The 17799-nt window shown below is 54.4% G+C and overlaps 1 protein-coding gene across 3 annotated transcripts in view; it reads left to right on the top strand.

Annotated features, from left to right (window-relative positions):
- The first annotated feature begins 1423 nt into the window (after positions 1 to 1423).
- PLCG2 (phospholipase C gamma 2) overlaps positions 1424 to 17799 on the top strand; it is a 165595-nt gene continuing 149219 nt past the window's right edge. For all 3 annotated transcript variants that reach the window (XM_021093743.2, XM_084959462.1, XM_084959461.1), the window contains exons 1-2: positions 1424 to 1539; positions 7184 to 7421. In XM_021093743.2, the coding sequence (XP_020949402.2) occupies positions 7229 to 7421 (193 nt within the window). In that variant the 5' untranslated portion in view covers positions 1424 to 1539; positions 7184 to 7228. The remainder of the gene's footprint in view (positions 1540 to 7183; positions 7422 to 17799) is intronic.

The following is a 17799-nucleotide window of genomic DNA, read 5'->3' as shown; positions in this document are numbered from 1 at the left end:
TGTACACATATTACCATGTACATTACCTAACATGAACCAAATCAAAATGTTGAAAGGATTGATGGAAACAAATATAAATTGAGGTTCTTTAAAAAAAAAAAAGTCAAAGAAATTTAAAACAGATTCAGTCATCAGTCCTGGGGAGTTGGTCCCATGATTCCAAGTGGTTTCCAAGCTTTCTTTAAAAAAACGGTACAGTGGATGGAGTTCCTGTTGTCGCTGGGTGGCAACAAACCCGACTAGTGGCCATGAGGATGTGGGTTCGATTCCTGGCCTCATTCATTGAGTTAAGGATCCACTGAACCTTTGCTGCAAGCTGCGGTGTAGGTTGCAGATGCGGCTCAGATCCAGCATTGCTGTGGCTGCGGCGTAGGCTGGCAGCTGCAGCTCTGATTGGACCCCTAGCCTGGAAACTTCCATATGCCACAGGTGCAGCCCTAAGAAGCAAAAACAAAAAACAAAACCAAAACCATCAAAAAAATGGTGCAGTAAGTGATCTGTGATGAAGAGCGTCTGGTACACCCCTGAGATAGGAGCAGTGAAAGAAATGAGTCCAGGTTGCCTCACGCCAGCAAATGAGTCCTGCGGCTCCAGATTCAATATTTTCAGCCAGAGCAACATTCAGAGATTCAGAAAATGCTGTAACTCAAGCGGCTTAGGAGTAGAACTGACATGTCCTGACAGCTCTGTAGGTGACTGGAAAGCTGCTCTAGTCACCTCAGACCCTTGTGTCAAGGATGCATATTAAAGGTTTGAATAAAATTGCTTCATGAAACAGGACAATGGAAAAAAGCAGTATTTCTCTTATATGTTACAACATATAAGTGAGTTGGAAAAGGCTTCGTAAAGCTAAATGAATCAATTAAATACCCTGACTAGGCATTTGCCCTTGTTATCTATATGCTTAGAAGTGAGTGAGCCATAGAAAGACCTTCTCATTGGGAAAATGGGGAATCAATTACCTAGTATTGTATGTTCCCTGCAACATTTGGGGCCGGCAACATTTGATCCCATCTGAAAGACGAGAACCCTGAGGCCGAGGGTATTCATGCGTCTCGCTCCAGGTAGGAAGAGGTGATCTGACCGCAGCGCAGCCTCAGTGGCGATTTCAAATTAGGGCCACGAACCGCCAACTTCTGCTGACGATGGGGAGTCTACTACATGCCTGTAAAACACGTGTATGCAGTAGGCGCTCCGTGAATGCTAGGCTGTCTGCAAGTTTTCTCTGCACCTTGCAGGTGACGTGGGGGTCAGGTCCATCTCCTCCAGCTGCCTGAGTTTCTTCCTCGGCCCGGAGGACGCGGCGCCGGGATGCTCCGAGCGGCGGGCCAGCCTGGGCCCGCCTCGGGGCCGGGGGTGGGGCGGGCCAGGGCGCGGGGGGCGGCCCTGGAGGAGTCACGTGGCGCGCGGCCGCGGCCGAAGCAGAAGTAGCAGCGCCGGCGTCGGAGGGCGTGCGCGCCAGGGAGTGCCCCGAGCCCGGACGGCGGGCGGCTGCGCGCGGGACCCCGGAGCCGGGACCGGCAGAGGGGGTGTGGCCAGGTGAGTGGTCCGATCGGGAGGGAGCGCACGCGGGCGCCCGGGGACCGGCGTCTGCGGGACCAGCGCGGGGCCGGGGGTGGGGGGTAGCGGCGTCCACCGGAGGACTTGCGCCAGGGCGCAGCGGGCGCGGGCAGGGGTGGGGCGCGCTGTCGGGGCCCCCGCCCGCTGTGCCCGGGTCCGGGGCGGTGAGGACAGAGGTCCAAGGCTCTGTCGCCGGCCACTTCCTCACTTGGGGCCGGCGTCACTTGGTCGGTCGGTGCCCTGCAGAGACCTAGCTTTGAATGGGAACCCGGAGGAAGCGGCGCGGCTTGCGGTCGGGGGTCGTGCGCGAGCGCTGGCGTCGGCGTCGGCGTTCTAGGCTCCCGGGGCCGCGGGCTTCAGCGTGGGGTCGGGCGTGTTTCCTGGTCGCCTCTGTGCCCAGGGCTTTTGAATCCAGGAGGCAGGCCGGCCCCTGGCACTTCCCCGTATTACACACAGGTGGTTGCGGCTGGGTGGGTGGCAAGCGATACCACGAAGGCTCAAGCCCTTCGCCTTGGGATAGAGAAGAGTTTTCGGAGGATTCCTGATTCCTTCTCCCAGCCCACAATTGTATGCAGATGTGTAGGTGTGGGTCTTTGCGTTTTGCTGGTTCTGTTTTGGAATCCCGAAGAGGTCGTTACCTCCATGGCCGAAGAATGCGGGGGAAAGATGTGTCCCATTTGGCTGGGGGGTTGGCGCCTGGATTCCAGAGGGGGCCTAGAAAGGGCGCGTTTAGCACCCGGACCTTGAACTAGAATTAAAAAATACGGAGGGGGTTGACGCTGCACATGGGAAACAGGTAGTCTTGTCAGTCCACTTAATTCGAATTTCAGTTCCAGCTGTGTGGCATTGGGCAAGTTGAAAAATCTCTGAGCCTCAGTTTCTTCCACTGGATACTGATGCTGGGGATACCTAGGCCTACATTCCAGGGCTGTGTGGAGAATTGGGGCTTACCTGCAAGTCCTTGACCCTCTGGGTAAGGGCCCTAACGTGGGCGCTTGGGCCATTATCCTGAGCTGCAGCCTTGTAGGGATCCCTGGCAGCCCTACGCCCTTACCTCTGTTACACAGGTGTGTGTTTGCCACGTGTGTTCTGGACAGTGCTCACTGCAGGTTTCATTGACGCTGAAATTGCCTAATGATGCTGCAGCCTTCCCTCCCACCTTTGGACCTGGAGCCCGAAACTCCTTTGGCAGAGGCAGATAGGACCCCCATACATAGATAGCCCTTCGGCTGGATGGAATTGGGGAGAAAACTTTTGAAAACAGTTTTCATGTAGAAAAGAGTAAGAGCAACGCAGAGAATCTTATCCATTATGTTATCACTTAAATCCGTCAAACCTCAGGGCAGCCCTTTTACCCTCTCCCACCCTCCAAAAGTAACCACTTCTTCTAGATTTATAAGCAGACAGCCTTTTTAAAAATGTAATTATGTTACATTTGTACTTAGGCGTTTGTAACTGTTTTCATCTGCTGCACGAATTTTTGCAGATCAGATTCCTTATAAATCTTAGTCATTCTTTGCAATAGCTACTGAGCCTTCTTAATGTGCGAGTGCCATCGTTTTAGGGACCCCCCCCCCCATTCATGAGCAGTTGATTTGTTTCCTGTTTCTTTTTCCTTTCTATTACAAATGATGTTTCTATGAACATTTTTGTGCATGTTTCTGCACTTACGATGGATCAAAGCATATGCATGTTTTACATTTTATTAGATGCTCAGAACTTGCTCTAAAAAAAAAAAAAAAGGCCAACTAATGCACATTCCTACCTGCCGTGGCTGACTCTGCCTGATTCCTCTGGTGAAAATATGCAGTGTCCCATTGCTACAGGGCTCATGTGAGTCTGTGTACGTCGCAGTAGTAACATCCCTTGTGCTGTAGGAGGGGTGGTTGCCTCTCAGAGGTGGAGCCCTGTTGACATGTACCAGAAGGGTTGGGTGGGATTTTACCTGCTGCGCTGTACTGCTCTAACATTTGGGGAGAGCGTTCAAGAGAAGAATCCCCCTGCTTCCTGGTTCTGGGTGCTTGTTATCTCAGTTTATTTCCAAGGACGTGAAAAGTGGAATCTTATTAAATCTCAGCCATGCTTATATTTATTACCATAAGTCATTTTATAAAGTTACCCACGGAGGATGAGAAACAGGAACAAAAAAGGGATTTCAAGGCTTTTTTTTTTTTTTTTGAAAGCAGAAGCAAAATGGAAATTGGCTAGTGCCTTCCCCTGGGGTCAAGGCCTTGGAGAACAACGCCTTGCCTTAGTTGCCGAAGCATTCAACTCTGGAAGCCTGAGTTGGGAGCTGGTGGATTTGGGTGGTTGGGGCCAAAGACTTGTGATCACGAGGATGTCGTTCCAGTTGTCGGGGAGGGGACTGAGAGACTTGACGTTTATGGTTGAGCCAAGCCCCTGGGCTTCTGATCGGGAAGTAACCAGAATCCCGGGAGGTTTAAGTCCAAGGCCCTCCCAGAGTCAGGAAGAACTGAGGACCCTAATGTTTCCCTTTTGGCTGGTTTAATAGGTGGTGTTGTGAGGTGGTGCGTGTTTCCTATTTGTGCCCTGCTGCACAGGGACCTTGAGACCTGAAAGCAGGGAACTTAAGAGGTGCATGGCTGGGGGCAGTCCTTGTGTGAAGAGCTGCGGAGCTGGGACCAGGTGCAAATCCTGGTACTGACACTTCGCAGCTCTGTGACCTTGGACAAGTCCTTTGACCTCTCTGCCAAGTTAGTTACTGTCTGGCCAGATTCTGCCCCCGGATTCTGAATTCCAGAGGCAGCAGCCGAAGGAGCCAGGGCAGGGGATTCAGACCAGGGTTATGATGCTGGGGTTGCCCTGTGTCTGCGTGACGTTGATCACGGGAATTCACCTCCCCGCACTTGAGTTTTCACCTCTGACATTTCTCATTGAGGTAAATGAAGCCAGCCAGCTATGGCAGGTGCAGGCACCTGGGGAGGGTCAATCAACAGCTGGTTTTCCAGGATGAGAGTGGCCACAGGCACCTTGTTCATCCCCTGATCTGGATCAGAGGGCGGTGAGGCGGAGGCTCAGGTCAGGCGGAGTTCCCGGCACACCCTGTTAATTGCGCTGCTGGGCCTTGCTTAAGCCTGTTGCTCTGACTAGAACACTGTTCCCTCCTGCTTCACCTTTATTAAAGATTGGACTCAGATTCCCTCTTCCCCGAGAAGCTTCTCCTGAGCACTTAGAATTCCCAGCCTCTCCCCAGACTAAGTTGGGGGCCCCTTCCCGCTGCTCCCGAGTCTCTGCTCCTAAGCGTACCCTACCTGGGAATCACTGAGCTGGCTGGTCTGTTTCCAGATGGGCGGAGAGCGGGTGTAATTTACAACTTTATCTCAGCTATCAGTGCACCTGCAGAGATGCCTTCGGCTATGGGTGTGAGGTTGAGCCGGGAGGGGGCAAAGGACAGTGCCTGGGCCTCTTGCCCCGCCCCCTCATTTGCATAAAGCCCCCAGCTCTGCACCAGGACTGAGTTGACCCTTGATTAACGCCTTGACCAGGTGCTGGTCAATACCGCCAGAGGCTCAGCTAGCCGCTGGGGGCCATGCCTGTGTTGTGGCTGCGGGGAGTCTCGTCCTTCCAGAACCCCTGGAGGGTGGTATTTTTAGCCCCATTATACGACCTGAGGCGCTGATTTCGAGCACCTCGGCCAACGAGGCTGTGGGGAGGCAGAACCAGTCTGGAGGCACAGACAGCCCTGGCTGGACATCCACAGGGTAAGGACTGTGGGGCCTAAAGGGATTTGGAGGAGGGAGGAGTTAAGAAGGATACAGGAATGGTGACAGTTGCAGGGAGCTGAAGCTAAAGAGCACTGGCTTTGTATCTTTGTATTAACGGCTGATATATATATCATCTGGCTTAATCCTTATAAGAACCTTTGGAGGTTCTTTCATCTCTTATCTCCCCCTTCACAAAGGCAGAATTGTGGTCCTGGATATGTAAGTGACTTGGGTAACAGCTGCATCTGCAGACCTGCTGTCAGGTCCCCTCCGAGTGATGGGCAGTGAGTCTTGGGACGTGTAGGAGGCAGGCTGGAGGGAGTGGTGTGCAGCTCAGGGGCTTAGGGAGCAACAGGGTTTCCACTCATGTTCTTTTTTTTTTTTTTTTTTTTTTTTTGCCATTTCTAAGGCCACTTCTGCGACACATGGAGGTTCCCAGGCTAGGGGTCCAATTGGAGCTGTAGCCGCCGGCCTACACCAGAGCCACAGCGACGCGGGATCTGAGCCACGTCTGTGACCTACATCACAGCTCACAGCAACGCCAGATCCTTAACCCTCTGAGCAAGGCCAGGGATCGAACCCACAACCTCATGGTTCCTAGTCTGATTTGTTAACCACTGAGCCACGACAGGAACTCCTCCACTCATGTTCTTTTTAAAAAAATTTTTTGGGAATTGCCGTCATGGCTCAGCGGGAAGGAACCCCTACTAACATCCATGAGGATGCTCGTTCGATCCCTGGCCTCGCTTAGGGGGCTAAGGATCCAGTGTTGCCGTAAACTGTAGTGTAGATTGCAGATGTGGCTTGGATCCTGCGTGGCTGTGGCTGTGGTGTAGGCCAGCAGCTGCAGCTTCAATTCGACCCCTAGCCTAGGAACCTAAAAAAATGGTTTTTTAATTTTATTATTATTTAAAAAGCAAATTGTATTACAGTATAGGTGACTTGCAATTTTGTGTTAGTTGCAGTTGTATAGCAAAGTGCACCTTAAGCATCCTCCCGGCTCTGGGTCTCAGAGCTGCCTGCAGGGGCTGGGTGGGAGCAGGGCCATTAGAATGGCCCCAAGTGGATGGTTCTGGGAGGAACCAGTGAAGCGGTGAGACTGGTTGGATTCTGCCTTTGTTTGTGGATCGGAGGCAGGTGTGAGAGAAGCCACGCAAGGAAGGCCCAGAGGTTTGGGACCCAGATCCTCCCTGGGAAACGTCAACTGTGGGGGAGGGGAAGGGGAGGGGACCAAGAACACCTCCTGGAGGCTGAGCTGCCCGCCAGGTGCTTCACCTGTGGCTTCCTAACTGTGCTGACACTGCCCTTTTAGAAAGGATGAAACTGGGGCTCAGAGAGGTCACGCAGCCTGCCCAGGGCCACACAGCCTCCAGGAACCCACACCATGATTGACCACGAGGCTGCTGGCCCCTTGTTTTCTGCCCTTTGTGCCCCATTTCAATGCACAAGTTTCCCCAGACACATTCTCAAGGTTTTTCTCCTGTTCCCGACTTCGCTCAGGAGGTAAAGGGATGGATAGAAGTCTTGAGGCAGGATGCGATGAGGAGGCTGGTGTTGCAGGCAGGGGCGGGAGCCAGGCTGGGCTGCTTTGGCTATTCAAATCTAACAAGGCTGGGGAGGGAGGAGGTGGCGGCCAGGCTGGGGTGATTTGGTTATTCAAAGCCGGGATAACGGTTGGGTCAGTGAGGTCAAGGCCTCCTCCCCCACCTCCCCTTCCATTTAAACCTCTGTGTGTCCTGCTGTCTGAGTGGCCCGCCAGTCCCTGCCTCTAGAACCTTCTCGCCAAACTCATCCCGATGGGCATGAGGCAGGCTTTTGGCTTTTGAAAGGCCAAGCCCTGCTAACCCAGTCCTGCTTGGTGACCTGAAACCGTGCCCGCCTTTGTTCTGCCCCTGCAGCCTCCGAGTTAGCGCATCCCTCGCCTGCCCCCGGGGCGGCCGACCATGAGCGCCATGATCAGCGTGGACGCCCTCCCCGAGTACGAGAAGAGTCAGATCAAGAGGGCCCTGGAGCTGGGCACGGTCATGACCGTTTTCAGCTTCCGCAAGTCCACCCCGGAGCGGAGGACCGTCCAGGTGATCATGGAGACGCGGCAGGTGGCCTGGAGCAAGACGGCGGACAAGATCGAGGGCTTCCGTGAGTACCTGCGAGGGGAGGGGCGGCCGGGCCCCTTCTCCACCTCCAGCCTTTGCTCGTCCCGGCGGGTGCTGTGGGCTTGATGGCTTCTTCGGAAAGTGAGAGTGAGACCACTTTGTCTGGGTGGCTGATGGAGTTTGGAGCAGGTGCAGGAAGTTCAGCCAGAAAGCCCTGGTGAAGGACCAGGCCCGCGTGGGCCAACGTGGAAGTGGCATCCGGGCAGGTCACCTGGGCTTCCTGTCTGACAGCATCAGCGACCCTTTCGTTGCCGTTGATGGTCAAGGCGTCTGCCCTCTTGAGGGCCGACTGGCCTGAGCCTGTGGATGCTCATAGCCTGGCAGCCAAATGCTTTGTTGAGTTTTACTGCCAGCAGAAAAGCGAGAGGCCTGCCCTGGAGCTTCATGTGGGTAGAGCACATCGCTGAATGTTGTCTGTGGCTCTCCATTGAAGCTCTGGTCCAGTGGCGGCATCTTTTCCCATCTCCTTCAGGTTGGGCAGTTGGCCCCAGTTCCTAAAGCTCCTACGACTGTTTCTAAGAGTCAGGAGACTTCCGCAGTGTTCAGTGCTTTTACTGTGAATTTTTTATTGACTACTTTTTAAGTGAGAAATTAAAATGTCCCCTGGGGGAAAAATCAAACAATTCATAAATGAGTGTCCTTCTTCCCCAGCCCCACCCTGTGCTCGCTGGGCAAGCTCATCACCAAGTTCCTTAGTCTTCCAGAAGTAGTTTGTGCTTGTGCTGCACGTGTGTTGTGTTTGTCACACAAATGGGTGCCTACTCCATGGCCTTCTGCACTTTGATGACGTCTTTGAATGTAATAGTGACGTCAGAAGTGGTTTCTTAGCATCATGGTGAGGCATCTTATTCTTTCGTGGCCGCTTGGCGTTCTGGTGACAGTGTAACTATTGAACCCCTGGAGATGGACCTTTTGGCTTCTTCCCATCTTTTGGTATTTGCTGCAGCCACTAGACGTGCATTCTTTTTTTTTTTTTTTTGTGGTGACAGCTTTATTGAGAGAGAATTCGCGTATGCTACCATTCACCCACTTCAGATGAACAGTGGATTATATTCACAGGCAGGTGCATCGCCTCCCAAAGGAACCCTGGGCCCATCACCCTCTGTTTCTCATCCCCATCCCTGCCCTGAGCAACCAGTGATCTCCTCTGTGTCTCTCTAGATTCCCTGTTCTAGACATTCCCTTGAAGTGGGTCCTCTCATGGGTGCCCTTTTGGGACCGGCTTCGTTTATTCAGTGTTTTTAAGGTTCACCCCCGTTGGGGTGTGTCTCAGCGCTTTCCTTCCTTTAGGTGGCTCCATATACCATTATATATTCCACAATTTCTTTATCCATTCATTTGTCGATGGATGCTTTTTGGCTGTTAGGAATCATGCTGCTCTGAGCTTTCATGGACGATTTTTTTGTCTGGCTGTACGTTTCCACCTCTCTTGGGTGTAGGCCAGCGAGTGTAATTGCTCTTAGGTCAGTCCGGTGACCTGTGTGGAACCACTGGAGGAGCTGCCAGACTGTTTTCCGAGTGGCCGCACCATTTCAAGTTCCCAGCAGCTGTGTGCGAAGGTTATCCTTGCAGTGTTTTTTTTTTTTTTTTTTTTTTTTTTTTTGTCTTTTTGTCTTTTTTTGTTGTTGTTGTTGTTGCTATTTCTTGGGCCGATCCCACGGCATATGGAGGTTCCCAGGCTAGGGGTCGAATCGGAGCTGTAGCCACCGGCCTACGCCAGAGCCACAGCAACGCAGGATCCGAGCCGCGTCTGCGACCTACACCACAGCTCACGGCAACGCCAGATCGTTAACCCACTGAGCAAGGGCAGGGACCGAACCCGCCACCTCATGGTTCCTAGTCGGATTCGTTAACCACTGCGCCACGACGGGAACTCCGCAGTGTTTTTTTTTTATGCACACGTATTGGGTTTATCTGAAAGACAACTTCCTCTATGGATTACTTCTGAGTTCAAGGGTACAGGGTATTTTGACTTTGAAGGACAGTTTGACCACACCCCACGGAGGCCCACGAGGAGAGCACCTCCTGTTCCCCACCCCTCGTCCACGCTGCCCTGGGGTTCTCAACTGGGCCGTTCACAGGGGGCCTTGGATAGCTCGGTGTATCATTCTGATTTCTTTTATCTCGAGTGAGATTCAGTAGCTTTCCGAAAGCTTTCTCCTGGCTTTGGAGACGAGCATGTCTCAGATGGCTTAGAGCCAGGAGCCCTGCCTTGAAAGTGCCCCCGTGTGGAGGCAGCCCGCTTCCCTCCCATTTTTGTTTGCATTGGCCACACTCGAGCTCCCAGGCGGCCCAGGAACCTGTTGCAGCTGCGGCGGCGGCGGCGGCGGGGGTGGGGGCCTGCCGGGGGGTGGAACATGCACCTATAATGAATGACTGAGGGTGGATGACTGGTCCCTTCTCTTCTTGGCCTGTGGGTCCCAAGCCTGGCTGAACATCAGAGACACCTGGCAGGGGAGTTCCCTACTGGTCTAGTGGTTAGGACTTGGCGCTTTCATCGCTGTGGTCCAGGTTCAGTCCCTGGTCTGGGAACAGAGATCCTGCATCAAGCCAGTGCACCCCTGGGGAGCATTTAAGGCACAGACTACTAGAACTTTCTCCTAAAAGTTGTGATGGACAGGAGACAGGATTTTGGCTCCTGCCATCCACACCCTCTAGTTCCCACTCATTAACTAAAAGCAATTCTTCCTTCTCCTTGGGGGATGACTATTATTCGCTAGAGGGATTGGGATTCAGTATTTTAACATGCTCTCCAGGTGATGCTGGGAGCTAGCCAGGTTTGGTGGGTACTGCTCCAGAAGCTCTCTCCGTCAGTCCATCCTTCCTTCCATCCATCCATTCTTCCATCACTGCACCCCTCCTTCCTCCCGTGAATCCCCCCTTCCCTCCCTCCCTCCGTCCCTTCTTCCCTGCATCCTTCCATCTGTATTTGAATGCCTCCTCTGACAGGTGCTACTCTGGGTACTGGAGATGGAGTGGTAATTAAATTAGTCCCCAGTCGTCGGGGAGCCTGCATCGTTTGATTAGGTTCAGGCCTGGAGCTTGATTTTGGGCGCTGTTTGATGAGCTTTGCTATGGGACTGCAGGCACGTTCCATCCGTGTCCTGAGATCTAATCTCTTTCTGTAGAGTGGGAATCATATTGGTGTCCTCCCACAGGGAATGAGTAAATGAGTCGATCCGTCGGAGGGCCGAACACGGTGTGTAGCACAGGGTGAGCCCAGGACCCGTGGGAGGGGCCCTGGTTTGTTTTTCGCATCGTTGTTGCTGATGAGTGGTGTCCAGCTTGTCTGGGGCAGCCTAGGTGTTGGGTCTTTTTATTGAGAGCAGTAGGGATCCACGGGAGGGTTTTCAGAAGAGGGTTGGCGTGACCCTGTTGTCATTCTTGAACAGGCGCTGGCAGGCCTGTGGCAGGCGGCTGTGTTGATGCTATTTGCAAAGTGACTGAAAACCGATAAAGAGCCTAGAAACCACTTAGAACAGCCCTTCGGGGCCGCGATGGGGACTCTCAGCGCGGTGTTTCCAGCCTCCTGGTGTCGTGTTGGTGTCCTGGGGGGACTCCCAGCTGTAGTGTTGCTTTGGGGGTTCTCGTTGGCAGGAGGCTTCGGGTTACCATGAGGTGTGCAAGGGCGGACAGGCAGGACGGATCACGGATGTGTGGTTCTGGGGTGATGGGCAAGTGGCCTGTGACCACTGTGTCACCTCCCCCCTGCCCACCGTGCAGGCCGTGGTGAAGGTAGATACCCGTGGGTCTCATTGTCCAAAGCAGTGAATGGTTCTCAGCTGGGCAATCCCATCGGCACCCCATTGGGCATTTGGCAGTGCCTGCATCCAGTGTTAGTTGTGATTATTTGGGGTGGGGGTTGCTTCTGGCATCTGGTGGGTTGAGGCCAAGGGTGCTGCTAAACATCTTTCAAAGCACAGGCCACTCCCCCACTCCCCCCACCAGTGATCCAATGTGAAATATCACCCATGTCAGGGAGGAGAACCCCTGGTCCAAAGTCATGGGTTTGCTTTGCTTAGGACCATGTCCCTGGTACCCGAGGGCTTCTCTTTGGCCCCTGTCATGAGAAGAGCTATTTCATGTGTTCAGCCCATATTTGCCTTCGTATTGGGAGCTAGATTCTGCTGAGGGAGAGGAGGAGGGATGCAGTCCCTGCCCTGGAGGGGGACAGGTGCAGCAGCGGGACCGTGTGCCAAGTACCAACATGCAGGTCTGTGCTGGGTACCGGATGAGGGAGGAAGGCTTGTCCATCTGAATGGGGGGAGGTCTCAGGGATCCAGGGAGACCGTGTAGCAGAGAAGCCACATGAGTGGAGAGTTGATAGAGGGGCTTGCCTGGTGGCTAGGAGGACAGCTGCCCTGATAGGGGGGTCAGGAGGTGCTATTGCCTGCACCCGAGTTGATTGTTGGGCAGGGCTCAGCAGGGTGATTCTTCTGCTCTTTGTGGCCTAGACAGAGGTGGTACTCAACTGGCATGTCACCTGGTCTGAAATGTTCCAGAATCTTGCCTCCAACGTCTGGTGCCATGGTCGCGATGGCTGGAAGCCTGTGCTCAGTGGAAATGCTGGCTGAGCACCTACCGCTTGGTGGTCCTAGGGTAGTCGGACTTCTTACACGGTGCCTGATGTCCCTCCAGGGTGCGTGTTCTGAGAGTGGCCTGCAGAAGCTGCAGGGCTTCTTATGACTTAGCCTGAGAAGTCCAGAAAGTCACCTGCGCCAGCCCAGGCTCAAAGAATGGGACTCTCCTCTTGGAGAGGACGTGGCATGCATGTCCAGGGCGGGAAGGAGTTGACAGTGGCCACCTTGGAGCCAGGTGACCAGGCCACACCTGGGCTCTGGATCCAGGCTTGAGGCTCCAATCCTTGCTGTGCCACCTCCATGGTGCTGTGTGATCTGAGGCACATTGCTTGACCTCTCTGTGCCTCACTTTCCTTCTTGGTCAAGTGAGATGATAATAGTTCTTATCAGTAAGAGTGAGCATCACATAGACTTGATGTACTTTCTGCATGTACATATTTTGTATGTATATAAAATGTACTTATTTTAATGGGCGGGAGTCCTAAGGCCTTGCTTCTGATAAAGAAGATGAACTTCAGGCAGCCGCCCACCTCTTGGCTGCCCCTCTCTGTCCTTTGCTTTCCAGGGCTGATGGACAGGTGCCCTGGAGTCCTTCCTGCAGGGTGGCCCTGAGAGGCTCTGGGGGTCGGGAGGTGCTGCCTCTGTCACTTTTCTTTCCTTCCAGGGGCTCCAGCTAGAAAGGAGCCTGCTCAGGGGCCTTTCTGGGTTGAACTTTGCAGGTCCTCTTGAATCTTGTCCATTTGGGAGGGCGACCTGTTGCTGGGGTCAGGATGGGGCTGCTCTGTGATGCGCTGCCTTTGAGGGCTTGGACCACGTCCATCTTGACTGAATGGGCTTTTATCCTCAAGCCTTCACTCTTGCTTACACACCTTTGCTCCATTTGATTTTTTTTTTTTTTTGGTAAGTTGTGGCTGCTCATGAGTGAGGGCTTCTCAAAAATAAGGCCTGTTCTGTTTCCCTGATATAAGTTCTAATACCTGATGATGGTGGTGGTGCTGATGGTGCTGGTGGTGCTGATGGTGCTGATGCTGGTGATGGTGGTGGTGCTGATGGTGGTGGTGCTGGCGATGGTGGTGACAGTGGTGCTGATGGTGATGGTGGTGCTGGTGGTGATGGTGGTGCTGGTGGTGCTGATGGTGGTGCTGATGGCGTGGATGGCAGTGAGAGACTTCTGTGTGTGTCTGTGTGCTAGTCCCTGTGTAAGTTCCTGCGTGGAACCACTCTTTCAATCCTCCCAGTGAAGCAGGAATTCCCCCCACTTTATTTACAAGGAAACTAAGTCCTAGGGAGACTAGGTGACATGCCCGAGGTGACAGTGCCAGGAGGGGGCAGAACTACAGTTTGCACTCGTTCAGTCTGCCTTCAGAATCTCAAATCTTCTGCCCTGTGGTGCTTTTTCCTCTTGCTTGATCCCAGAGATGTTTGAGTCTGTATGGGATAGAGAAGCACCCTGCTGGGGACCCAAGAATGACCGCTTCCTTCACGCTTTGCTGTGATGGGAGGGAAGGCCCCCGCTCCTGATTTGTGCGGAGCACAGGCTCTGCCTGTGGCTGAGATGTCAGAGGAAGGAGGCGTGTGGTGAACAGGGCCGTGCAGGTGCCCAGAGGAAAGACAGAAAAAGCCAGACCATTTAGTCATCTTGGATTGTGAGGGACGCAGGGCCCGTGACAGCGTAACCAGTGAAGAGCACTATTTTGGGAGGTCAGGCCTCAAGGACGCCTCTCTGTGGAGGTGACTCTGGAGCTGAGACTTGGAAGGTGATGAGGGAGCCATGGGAAGCTGTAGGGGGAGAGCGTTCCGGGCAGACGGCACAGCAGTAAAGTTTCCGTTTGAGCTGCAGTCGACCAGCTGCAGTGGCAAGTGCTTTCTCGATGGGATGCTCGGGTCCTCACTGCAGCCGTGATCCGGGAGGACTGCGGGCGGGGGCTCTTCTCTCTGGTGGCACCGCTGTACCCTCAGGCATCTGAAGCCACTGCAGGATCCTCCGTGTCCAGCCAGCATGGGGGGAAGAGGAAGAGTGGAGGTTGGCTTAGGAGGATTTATGGGCGAGGCCTGGAACCTTCCACCTTCCACTGACCAGAACTCGGCATGTGACTGGCTGCGAAGGATGCTGGGAATGTGGCCCAATGGTGTGCCAGGGAGCATGGGAAGTGGGCTTGGCGGGCACCCCCCAGGGCCCCTAATTTCGGAGGATGCGGAGGTGAAGGTAGGAGCCCCGCAGAGCTCTAATGGGGTGACTGTAGGGAGTTAGGAGTTCCTGTAGGAATTGGGGCAAGGGAACAGCCTTAGCACTGGGCCTCCTGGAGGAGAGATGGTGGCGCTGAGGACTGTCCCATCCCGTCTGAGACGAGAGCCACTGGTGGTGGCATCTCTCCAGAGATGGGCCTCTTTGGCCCCCCTAGGTTTTCTTTTCTCTTTTCTTTCTCTTTCTTTCCTTTTTTTCGTCTTTTTAGGGCCGCACCCATGGCATATGGAGGTTCCCAGGCTAGGGGTCGAAACAGAGCTGTAGCTGCCGGCCTATGCCTCAGCCACAGCAACATGGGACTTGAGCTGTGTCTGTGACCTACACCACAGCTCACGGTCATGGCAACCCTGGATCCTTAACCCACTGAGTAAGGCCAAGGATTGAACCTGCGTCCTCATGGCTACTAGTTGGGTTTGTAACTGCTGAGCCCCAGTGGGAACTCCCACCCTTCCTTTTCCTTGTAGCCCAAACTAGACCCTCCCCAGCAAAGCTCCCCACCTTGACTCTGTGTAGCTCCATTGACAAAAGGCATTGGTTTCCTAGTGTCCCAAGGATGGAAGCCCAAGAGAGGCCTCTCATTGGCCAGGTCTTTTGAGCCAGTGCAGGGGTATTGGCTGCCTTTGCGATCAGTGTCATTGAGTCACCTTGGGAGTGGAGGGGGTTTAGGTGGGTCTGGCTTCTTCAGGGAGTCTGGGCAGAGGTGGGTCCCTGTTACGGGTTGAATTGTGTCTCCCAAACTCATACATTGAAGCCCTCACCCCCAGGTCCTCAGAATGTGACTTTATGTGGAAATAGGATCATTGCACATGTAATTGTTAAGATGAAGTCACCTTGGCACAAAGCGGGCCCCTAATCCCTGCAGGTAGTGTCTTTATAAGAAGAGGGAACAAACACACAGGGAGAAGGCTGTGCATGATGGACTCAGAGGTCGGAGTGGTGAGTGATGCCTCTGTCTGCCGGGGAACATTCAGGTTTGCTGGCACCGTCGGAAGCGGGAACGGAATCAGGGAACCTCCTCTTCTCACAGCTGCAGAAGGAACCAACCCTGCCAACACCTTGATCTTGGACCTCAGCCTCCAGAGCTGTGAGACAATGCATTTCTATTGTTGAAGGCACCCAGTTGAGGCTATTTGTTACAGCAGCCCTAGCTGCTAATACATCCTACATCCTTTTTTTTTTTTTTTTTATGCTTTTTAGGGCTGTGCCTGTGGTATATGGAGGTTCCCCTGGCTAGGGGTCCAATCGGAGCTACAGCTGCTGGCCACAGCCACAGCCACATCAGATCTGAGCCACGTCTGCGACCTACACCACAGCTCATGGCAATGCCAGATCCTTAACCCACTGAGCAAGGCCAGGGATCAAACCCACAACCTCATGGCTGGTAGTCGGATTCATTTCCACTGCGTCACAGCCTCCCCTTTGGAGGACCCTGAGCGTGTCTGGTTAGTTGTGGTACAATTTCTCCACGTTCCTTTTTAAAAGGGGCCTGAGGGCCATGGGTGAGCCTGACAGTGGATGGACTCCTGGGGCCACAGGTATTACGGACAAGTGCAGTTGCTCATGAAGGAATTTAAGAGCCCTTACTTTATTTGTGTGTCAGCTTCTTTCCTGGCCACATTGGTCTCAGTTCAGCGGGCGTAAGGCCGTGTTGTGCTCTGGTTCAGCCTGCGGACTGGCGAAAGCCTGCTTGGGTTTGAATCCTGACTCTGTGGCTTCTTCGCTGTGTGACCTTGGGCAAGAGACTTACCTCTTGACGCCTCTGTTCCCTCAGCTGTAACATGGGGAGCACGGTCGTACCCACCTTGCAGGGTGTTTAGGACCATCAGATGGGCTCCTAAAGGTCAGTCACATAGAAAGGCAGGGACGCGCCCCCTAAGGCTTGCGCGTGCTGGCCTGACTCACGCTCCGTTCCCGTCACCTCCACCTCTTGGATTCCCTGCTCCGAGTAGCGGAGCCTCCCCTTTGGAGGACCCCGAGCGTGTCTGGTTAGTTGTGGTGCGGTTTCCCTGCTCCCATGGCTGCGGGTGTGGACGGGGTCTCTTTTGGTCTGGCCTTTGGGGATCTAGGTGTCCCAGGCCAGGACTCCGTCCGGCTGAGGAGGAGAGAAGGGGAGGGAGACAGCTGGGGTGTGGACCCATCGGATCTGAGAAGCCAGGCGACTGGCGCATGAGCGCCACGGCCTGGGAAGTCGGGGTTCCTCCTCCGTGTAATCAGAGGTTCCTGAACCGCGGGTGAGTGTGGACGCGGGTTGCATCTCTTATGCATGTCTGCCTCGGGCAGGGGCTGCTAAAAGGCATGCCCTGGTTCCTCCTTTAGGAAGGAAAACAGTGCCCCCGCCCCAGCCCATCTTAGATGTCAGCCTGCCTTTCCGTGTAGCAGACTGGCAAAGTGACAGGGCTTGTTTGATCCTGGAAGAGATCTAGGTACTGTACCCCTTGGAGTTGGAGCCCAAAATCCTGCCCCCCGGGCTTGTCTAATGCTGGAGCCAGGCCCTCGGAGGCTGTCACCGTAGGTTGTAAGCTCCAGGAGGCAGGGACCCCTCGGCTCTGCTCACCAGGAAGGCACCCCCAGCGCCTGGCCGGTGCCTGACTCACACAGGTGCGTCTTGGTGACGGGGCAGCACAGGGATCGGGGGAGGGACCCGGCTGTCCTCTCAGCCTCTGGCCTCCTCTCTGTCCCCACGATGGCAGTGTCTGGGGTTAAGACAGGGCATCTGTGACAACTTCTGTCACCACACAGGATGCCTCCAACCTGGGACTGGTGCTTACCGGCTGCACGATCTTGGGCCCCCCGCCCAGCCTCTTTGTGCCTCCGTTTCCACCTCTGTGTGATGGGTGACAAATGGGCTACCCTGTAGGCTCGTGCCGAGATAACATTGTCCATGCTGCCTTTGTGTGTGACAGGGACACAGGCCGGGGCCGGGGCCCAGCCCACCCAGGTGGAGGCTGCCCCCTCCTGACCCTCGTAGGTAGGGGTCCTACGGGGTTCAGGTCCCTTGGGTTTGAGCCTGGGCAGCCCAGCCCCTTGCCTTTGTCCTTCTTTGAGGCTGGGGGGGCCTGGGCTGGGGGCTAGGTGTCCATAGAGCAGTGGTGAAGTTTTTGTCACCAGAGTCAGTGATGATGCTGGTTTAGAGCCGGAGGGCCTTTCCCATGCTCCCGGCACAGCAGGTGTAAGCTCTAAGACGCTTTCATCTTGCATAAGGTGTGCCCGAAGCCACAAGTTTTGGGGGCAAAGTGAAGGACTCTCTTCGGAGAAAGAAAGTGTGGGAACATACTGACCTGGCGAATAGAAACTGGAGTCCATCCGCACGGCGCCATCAAGGGCTTAGGGCAGGATGCTGGGTTCCTCCTGCTTCATCCTCTGTGATTGGATCTCACTTGGCCACCTCGCCAGGCCTGCTGCCAGCCTCTGCTGCCATCCTCTGCTGGTGGGAGCAGCGGGCTGGCTGGGGAAGGACCAGGGGAGGGAAAAGGGCCTGCTTCGAGGTGGCGGAGGTGAAATCACACCGATTTCATGTGGAAGACAGTCCTGAGCGG

The sequence above is a fragment of the Sus scrofa genome, chromosome 6 (genome assembly GCF_054392235.1).
Source record: "Sus scrofa isolate SSC_HxYL_T2T_F1_AM1 chromosome 6, Sscrofa_HxYL_maternal_Yorkshire_Landrace_v2.0, whole genome shotgun sequence".
NCBI classification, from domain to species: Eukaryota; Metazoa; Chordata; class Mammalia; order Artiodactyla; family Suidae; genus Sus; species Sus scrofa.
The sequence above is the reverse complement of the archived record's forward strand: the minus strand, read 5'-3'. Positions and strand labels throughout refer to the sequence as shown.